This window comes from Nanorana parkeri, unplaced genomic scaffold, assembly GCF_000935625.1.
Source record: "Nanorana parkeri isolate BGI_ZX_2015 unplaced genomic scaffold, ASM93562v1 scaffold2194, whole genome shotgun sequence".
Classification (NCBI taxonomy): Eukaryota; Metazoa; Chordata; class Amphibia; order Anura; family Dicroglossidae; genus Nanorana; species Nanorana parkeri.
The window spans coordinates 179,024-187,884 of NW_017308462.1; the positions used below are offsets into that span (position 1 = coordinate 179,024).

Here is an 8,861-nt window from a genome sequence, read left to right on the forward strand (position 1 = left end):
GGCCCTGAGGTCTAGATTTAAGACTATTAACTTTTGAGGGGTCTTATGTGTATGAAAACACTAGTCCTTTGCAGTGCTCACACAGATGACAGTGCATGTTTTTGTCCAGACCAAGTTCTATGAGCTACCAATCACATTTAGATCCATTAAGGATCACAAATACTTTCTCCATTGCAAGCAATATGGCAGACAGACAAAGCAACTGCTTGTGTTTATAGAGGTCCTGGCTGGCAATGTGCCAACATTACCAAAACCCAATTATACCCACCAAGCTAAAACACTGTCTACCACTATAAGATAAGCTGCAGATTAAAAAAAAAAACAAAGTTACCAATAGCTGAAAATCTGAGGAATTTCTGGAACACAGATGCGGCAGGCAGATCATGTTGTATCTGAGATCTTCTGCAACTGGACACTATGAAATCTAAAAACACAGATGGTTAGTTGTAAGCCTTCACCATTATGCCATCATTTATACCCATCTGTATACTCCGGCCAGTTACCTGGGTTAGTGCTTGGCTGTGCAAATCCCATATGAAGGACAGCAGCTAGGAACGTCAACCTGAAATACACATAGAAACATTCAGCATGTGGGGGAAGCGCAATGCAGACTGATTAGCCAATCAGGGGTGTTCTTCCAATGGAGGAGTGAGGCACCATGGCCATTAGGTTTGGAAAACCTTAGTCCTTGTACAACATGCTGTTACAGCCTGGAGAGACTTACAACAAGGGTGCCATTTATAAAGGGTTGAAACTTATATTTAGCATAATTATTCAACCAGTTTGGCCGCTAGGGGTATAGTCCTTTGCAACACGTTGATCCTTATACCAGGGGTGGGGAACCTCCAGCTTGAGTGAAACTAAAAATCCCCATGATGCATCTGTTTCTGGGAGTCATGCCTGGCTGAGAATCTTGCAATGTCTCAAGGGATTTGTAATTTCACCACAGCTGGATGGCCAGAGGTTCCACACCTCTGCTTTATACAAACTCACCAGCATTTAGATTTTATCTGCCCTGTCCAAAGTCTACCTAGCATCACTTAGTCATAGATGTCAAGTGCAAGTAACATGTACAACTACACAATTGAAATCACATATGCCTCCCTACCCAACAATGCTTTTAGCTCTCCAGAAGGAAATCATTGTTTTAGGCATTACACAAGGTCAGCATTTACTTCCTGGACTGGAGCCCTGGCTTAGAGGACAATTTGTCAGTCCTGGTGGTTGTGCAGTTCTTGACCCACCAACACGACAAAGGATCAGCCCCTGGATAGATCTTGGAGTTATGGACAAAGGGGCTCCTGACGGTTAGAGGCATTGCCCATAGTAAGGAGTTACTTTATGGCCCATGCTGCCTAAATATTCAAGTAGATTCAAACATATTAGAACCTGAAACAAGGGGGGGCAGGGTTAGAAGTTGGGGGGATAAATATGTGGGTGCAAGAAGGGGGTTATATTGAGCTGAAACCTTATCCAGCCATCAGACTTGTACATGCCATTGTTTTTTTTGGTTCACACCACTGGACTGCAATGGTGGGAACCAAGTCCATCTATGACAAGGCAAATTGCCATGTCTAGCTTTGGGCTATGCCAGCCACTTTTTCAGATGCAGATGGTGTTAGCTGGCCCTTACAGCCATCTAAGGTACCATTAGAGATTCCTGCTCTGGGTAAAACGTTTTACCAGACAGGAAGTGAGAAAATCTGCAATAGGGACAAAAAAATATGGCAAAGGTTCTAGCCTACTCCACTATAAAGAGATTTTAAAGTATCTCTAGCACCTAAAACTCCCCCCATGCCCCCCCCCCCCCACACTTTAAGGGCCAGTTCACACCAAAGCCATGCATTAATTGCACAGTTCCATGTGATTAAACACATGGTATTGTGCAATGCACCTACCATGCAGCAGGTGTGTTACAGTGCCATTCTTTTAAATGGCACCCCAAACACCTCCCAAATGCAATGTACTCAACCACAGCAACTTTTTTCAGCTGCACAGTATTGCAGTACCACAGATTGTGGCACAGTTAGAGCACATTGCAGCCAGGAATGCGTTTGGGGTACCATTCAAATGAAGTACTGCAACACAATACCATGCAAAAAACAGCCATGGTGTGAATGTGCCTTGAGTAGGGTTCTACCCCCTGCCCCCACAAGTTAGGCAAACAAGCCAGCTTTTAGCATCTCAGGCCTTAAGCAAATCCCGATAGTCTGGCCATTTCCTTAGTGATGCGTATATATGAAACAGGTAACGATGAGGGAGACTGTATTGCACCCATGATTGACTAAATCACATACTCTGCAGGCTTCAAACTTAATGCATATGTATCAACATAGGTGCATTCATTACATTTGTGAAACAGGTAGACCCATCTTTAAATCACTAAGCAAAATACCCTGCAGGGGGTCCATTTTAAGGGCTTGCAGGTAACTGCATGTGGTGCAGCAAGGTGCATTATATGACATGGTTAGAGCCAAGAAAAGCTCACACCAAAAGGCACAGAAAATAAAATCCCAAACTCTTCCATTCAAGAGCTCACAGCACATCCATGTAGAGGCATGCCAAATGCACCATCAGTTATACTGCAGCATGCATGGGACAACCCGTGTGGGCAAGGGACATTTCCCCTTTGAGCCATTGTAGCAGTATATACCATCAATGATAATTTGCACTAACAGTTACGTTTTCAGGAAAATATTCCAGGACCAAGAAGGAAACACCCCAAAAAGAGCTTGTCCTGAAAGTTTTAAACCATAAGAAACCCACCCCCCCCAATTAAAACACATGCACACAGATAACAGAGCCTTCTAGTGAATCCATTTTACCCGAATAATAAGCCCATCTTCTCAGGCAGCTTCATGTTTCCAGGATCCACAGTACAAATCTTCAACATGCAATCAGAACAAGTCACACTTCATATTTCACAGCTGTCCTTCTGTGTACTAGAGCAGAGCAAAGCCTACTGATAAATGACAGAGCTCACTCATTTCATATATAAAGCATCTCCTCTAATTGACCTAATTACAGAATGCTGCTATAGATTATCCTAATTAATGAAGGGGGCCTGCCCTTGTGTCTGCGATACCAGCTGTTATGTGTTATCTGCCTTCACTTTTCATTGACCAGCCAGTGAAGGGGGACATCTCATGGCATTGAAGACAATCAAATGTTGGGCTTCTTCAGAAGTCACTTGTCAGTCAGGGTTCACACCAGAAATAAAATACACGAGTTGATAATGTGTATTAAAGGGCCGGTTTACACCATGAGGTTGCGTTAAACGAACCCTGTCGCTCAATGCACTTAGCGTGGGGTACTGTGAGGTAGGGGCATTATGTTACCGTTCATTTGAATGGCACCCCAACGCACCTCCCGGTGGCTGTGCATGGACGCACAATGCAACACGTGGTAACGCGTTGAAAAAAAGAATGCATGCATGCAACACACGGCTGCTGGGAGGTATGTCGGGTAGTGATGGGCGCGTTCGCAGCTCCGCGTGCCGAGCTCGCCAGGAAGCTGACAGCACGCAGCGCCAATCACAGGCACTGAGACATTTCCCGATCTCTGCAGCTGCACGCTGTCAGCTTCCTGGCGGGCTCGGCACGTGGAGCTGCGAACACGCCTGAGCCCATCACTAATGTCAGGGTGCTATTAAAATGAATGGCAATGCCCCTAGTGCACAGTTCTGCATTCTAGGTGTGTCTTAAATGCTCAGTATCATGCATTTAATGCAACGCCATTCAACGTCATTGAATGGCACTCCAACACATCTCCCTATGGTCGAGCGTGGCAGTAAAATGCAACAAGTGGTACAGCAATAAGGTGCGTTGTGTTGAAAAAAAAGTAGTGCATGCATGCAACACACACACGGCTGCTGGGAGGCATTTAAATGAATGGCAATGCTCCTATCGCACGGTACAGCACACTAACGGCGCCATGAGATAGCATGCATTAAATGCACGGTGTCATGCATTTAATGCAATGCCACAGAATGGCACCCTAACTCACCTCCCTGTGGCTGTGTGTGGCAGCCCAATGCAACATGAAATACAGTGCGTTGCACAGAAAAAAAAGTAGTGCATGCAAACAACACATGGCTGCAGGGAGGTATGTTGGGGTTCCATTTAAATGAATGGCAGTGCTCCTAGCGCACGGTACCGCACTCTAACTGTGCCATGGGATAGCATGCTCTAAATGCACGGTACTATGCATTGAATGCAATGACACAGAATGGTACCCCAACACACTTCCCTGTGGTTGTGTGTAGCAGCGCAATGCAACATATGGTACTGCAACACAGTGCGTTGCGTTGGGAAAAAAAAGTGCAAGCATGCAACACACAGCTGCTGGGAGGTATGTTGGTAGAGATGTGCGCTGGCAAAAAGATTTTTCGTTTTTCAGAATTCGGGTCTGAAAGTCAATTTGTTTCGGGATTCGGATTCAAATTTTCATTATGAAGGAATTTTCGTTGCTGCAAAGTGACATTAGACAAAAGAAAAAAAAAGGCATGAGGTTCCGCCCCAACTGATACCAGACCCTTTAGATCTGCTAAGAATATTAGGAGGGACCTCAAGTTGAAAAAAAAAAAAGTGTGTAGGGTTGCCCCCAAAAGTCATACCAGGCCCTTTAGGTCTGGTAGGAATTTTAGGGCAGACCCCACATATCCCCCCCCCCCTCATTTTCGGGGACTGGGGTTCCCCCTTAAAATTCCTACCAGACCTAAGGTCCTGGAATGACAGTTGGGGCAAACCCTACGTCCCTTATTTTATATTTAACTTGTGGGGGGTCCCGCCTAACATTCTTATCAGACCTAAAGGGTCTGTTACCAATTGGGGGGAACCTCAGTGCCTATTGGCTGCCACTGTATGGAACACCTGTGAGCGCATATGTGGCCCTCTGTGGCCATAGGAATGAGCCCTCAAAGAGAAAAGGGAGCTGTCTCTGGAAAGGCCCCTTTGACCCCTTTATTGCTTGTGGACGGGTGCAATGGTAGAAAAAGCGTCAGCAGGGGAGGGCTGGTATGGTGAGTATGATGGGGTTGGGGGGGGTTTGTGGAAACACTGTCACTTTGCCCCAATAATTTAGCCTTACAAGCAAGGGTATGTGCAACTGTTAAACAAAGAACACTTATGCCTTTTGCCCCTTTTACCCTACCCTAACCTACCCACCCTCCCTCTCCATGGATGAATGCTTAACTCAATTAGATGGACACAGCCTCCAGTATTTGTTTACAATCAGCGCTGCAAGTCTTACTTTTCCTGGCCACATCTGCATATTAATATATTATGCCTCAAGACTGAACATGAAGGTAGATGGCCCCATTGAAGTCTATGGGGTTCCATTAAAGTCTGTGTTGTCCCATTAAGGTCTATAGGGTGCCACTGAGGTTTATGGGGCTCACTGAAGTCTACGGGGCAATAATCTGCAGGCACAGCCAGGATATTAACACTGGAGGCTGTGGCTGTTGGACTTTGCTAATTGTGTATCTAAATAGGGGTGGGTTAGGTCAGGAAAAAAGGGCAAAGAGGGTAAATGCCCTTTGTTTTAAAGAGCACATATCCTTTGAGGGGACTCACGAAAGCACACAATAAACAAGGGGATATGAGTGGACATACGAAATAATGCTATTATTGAATAGAAGAGGCCAATAATCACTTTATGGGGGCAAGGGAAGTGGCACCATGCAGATATAACATATACCGAGAACTACGCCCGGCATACAGAATAAAAGAAGCGGTACTATGCAACATCTACAGTATATATTTGGAATAAGAACAGATGCCATTAGCAGAGCACTGTCGCCCCCATATAGCGCTGAGTAGCATAGGACATTCCCCTGCTTCTCAGCGCCATCTAGTGGCAGTAGATTTATAAATCAGCTCCATTGTGTAGTCATCTTTAAAGGAGAACTATGGGGTCAGTGTTTTTCCCCATAGTTCTCCTTAGGGTAACGGGAGGACACAAACTAGCGTCCTCCCGTTACCCTAAGCTCAGTATACCGCGAGCTCGCGTTATACTGAGACGCCGCAGCCGGAGTGGATCCCGACTTAGATGATGGGATCCGCCCAGCTGCGTGAGTGACAGCTGGCACTGCCTATCTAGAGGCAGAGCCAGCTGTACCCGCCCCCTCCCCCGTCCGTTCCGCCAGTCAGCGCTGGCAGATCGGAGCGGGGAGAGGGGAATCCAGCCCTTCCCCCTGTCACGGCAGAGAGCCGTGACAGCATCGAGAGGTGAGTGAACGCCGGTATGTGTTCGCTCACCTCCCGATCTACTGAGCCGACCTGTGACAGTCTCATTGTCACAGGTCGGCTAGAACTATGAGGTGAGTGAAAAGCACTCACCTCATAGTTCTCCTTTAAGGGCCAGTTCACACCATAAACTGTGTATTCCAGAGCGGTCAGCCTCTGGAATGCACTGTTTCGCATTCCTGCGGAAGGGAGCGTGGCGGTGCATTGCAGTCAATGGAACAACAGCCACGCCCCTTGCCCGCAGTGCGACCACCTGCACCAGAATGCGTGGCACATCAGTGCCTGCACTCCGGTCCAGTGCGATCTGCAAGCACTATTTTTGCAGATCGCACTGGACCGGAACACAGGCACGGGCCGTGGCTGTGGTGCCATTGACTTCAATGGACCGCCACACCCCCTCCTGCCCGTAAACGTAGGAAGCCGGCCGGACTGGGACAAAGTGAGTTCCAGAGGCTGACCGCTCTGGAACGCACTGTTTATGTTGTGAACCAGCCTTCATGGTGCAGGCACTGAGCTCATTTTTTTCCCGCTGTCACTGTCTTTATGTCACTGACCCTGAACATGCATGTAGCCCATTAAAGTGGACCTGAGCTCAAAAAGTGAAGATTTGCATTGTTATAGGGAACATCTAGAAGTGTTAATTGTGCCTAATCAGCACTCTGGTATATGAGTGTACCTAAAGCATCATAGCTTTGTATCTGCAGTGTGAAATCTAAGGCACTGCTGCCTCTGACTGCTAATCTCAGAGGATTTGGCGATGTCACTACTGTGCTGCTCACTGTTCTGCTTGCTGGGGGCACTAACATAAGGAAGGAAAGCCCTGCCCCCACCAAGATGGCTGCCTCCACACAGACACAGTGCAGAACAAGGCATGGTGAGTCAGTAATGAGGACAAAGATCAGCTGCAAGGAGGCCACAGGCAATACTAGTGACTAGCCCTTTGCCTTCTGCCTGCCTTCCAGTTCTTTTTTCTCTTAATGCTTGAGTTCTCTTTAAGTCCTTAAAGGACAACTTGCTTTGCGAGAAGAACATCCTGGCCGGGTCCTGGGCCTAGTACACATGCACACTATTGCCCCGATTATTCCTAAGGCTGATCTGTACTCATGGAGATAATGAAGTCACCAGCACACCAAGGTCCACTTCATCAATCTGTCTTTCATTGATGTTTAGATAAGCATGGTGTCACAAGCAAATGCAACGTTGAAACCACATCATCACATTGTTTTGACTGATGAAGGGACTGCATGTGGTTTCCGAAATGTTGCATTTGCTTGTGACACCATGTTTATATAAACATCAATAAAAGAGGGATCGATGAAGTGAACCTTGGTGTGCTGGTGACCTCTTTAGGTGCCATCCGTTGGCCATTTCAGAACCCATTCAAGCTATGCATTAGGATACCATGGTTCGGAATGAGATGAGATACCTCTAAATGCTTGTTCTGTACTCAGGGCGGCCCCTAGCTTTGCAGAGGAGTGCATAGCTGGATAGGGAGAGGAGGGCATAGAGGATCAGCCAAAGAAATAAAGGGGTGAGCAGCGCATGTGTGTACTAGGCACAGGACCCGGCCAGGATGTTCTTCTTGTAGGGGCTGTGTGGCACACAGTGAAGAACCGGGGAGCAAAGATGAAGGTAAGTATATAGGTATGTGAGCTACACTAATAGGGGGGGAGCACTGTATATTTAAAGGGCAACTTCATGAAAAATGAACTCAGTACTAGTATATAGTCACATTCAACTGGACTTGTTCTGTAATATTTCACAATAGCTACGCCGCTTTCTGTCAGAACACATTGAGAACCAGACAAGCATAAGGTGGTAGTTAAAAATATTTTATTAAGAAAAACAAGCCAAGGTCAGGAGCCGCATCGGGTAGTCGTACAAGTCAGGTCAGAAACACTGAGATCAACATTGTCAGGAACAAGCCAGGAGCAGGAACCAGAGGAGAACGTCAGCCAGGATCGGGTCATACACGGACTCAGGATACACAGCAGTATGAATGCACTAGCAGGTAAAACCAGGCAAGGTCAGACTGGACTGAGCGATTTATATAGTGAGTGGGGTGACATCATCACTCAGAGACAGGAAACTCCAGTCTGGCTCTCTCAGATGATGCTCTCCTGTCTGGCCATAAAAGGAACCTGGGAGTAGTGAGCAACGTTACACAATCTGCTCAGACAAAGGAGGAATGACAGGTGGGTGGAATGGCAGCCAAGCCATAATGCTGCAAACCAATTAAGTCCGGGTGAGAAGCCGGCTGTTCGGCCGGCATGATGCTGATTGGCCGGGAAGCCAGCTTCCCAGCCAATCAGGAAGCTGGGAGGCGGGTCATTACTTGTCACCCGACTTCCTGATTGCCCAGGAAGCTGGCTCCATGTTCCCACATAGTTACATAGTTACATAGTATTTGAGGTTGAATAAAGACATTAGTCCATCAAGTCCAACCAGAGGAAGTCTTCCTCTGACCAGAAGTTCCAGTATCGGAGCATTTGGGCGAGTACGCTGGGCATTTGGGCGGGTTAAGCTGGTTTTCCGGCCAATCTGTATCGGCCTGGCCGAACAGCCGGCTCCTGTCTGATTGGCCCGGAAACCTTACTTCCCAGCAAGTCAGCACGG

General features: G+C 47.1%; 1 protein-coding gene across 1 annotated transcript in view; it reads right to left on the bottom strand.

Moving 5' to 3' along the window:
* Positions 1-562, bottom strand: part of LOC108801009 — a gene marked incomplete at its 5' end in the record, with an annotated part of 19,585 nt that extends 19,023 nt beyond the window's left edge. The window contains 2 exons of the mRNA XM_018572983.1: positions 332-424; positions 504-562. Coding sequence (XP_018428485.1) covers positions 332-424; positions 504-562 — 152 coding nt within the window. The remainder of the gene's footprint in view (positions 1-331; positions 425-503) is intronic.
* Positions 563-8,861: the final 8,299 nt, after the last annotated feature.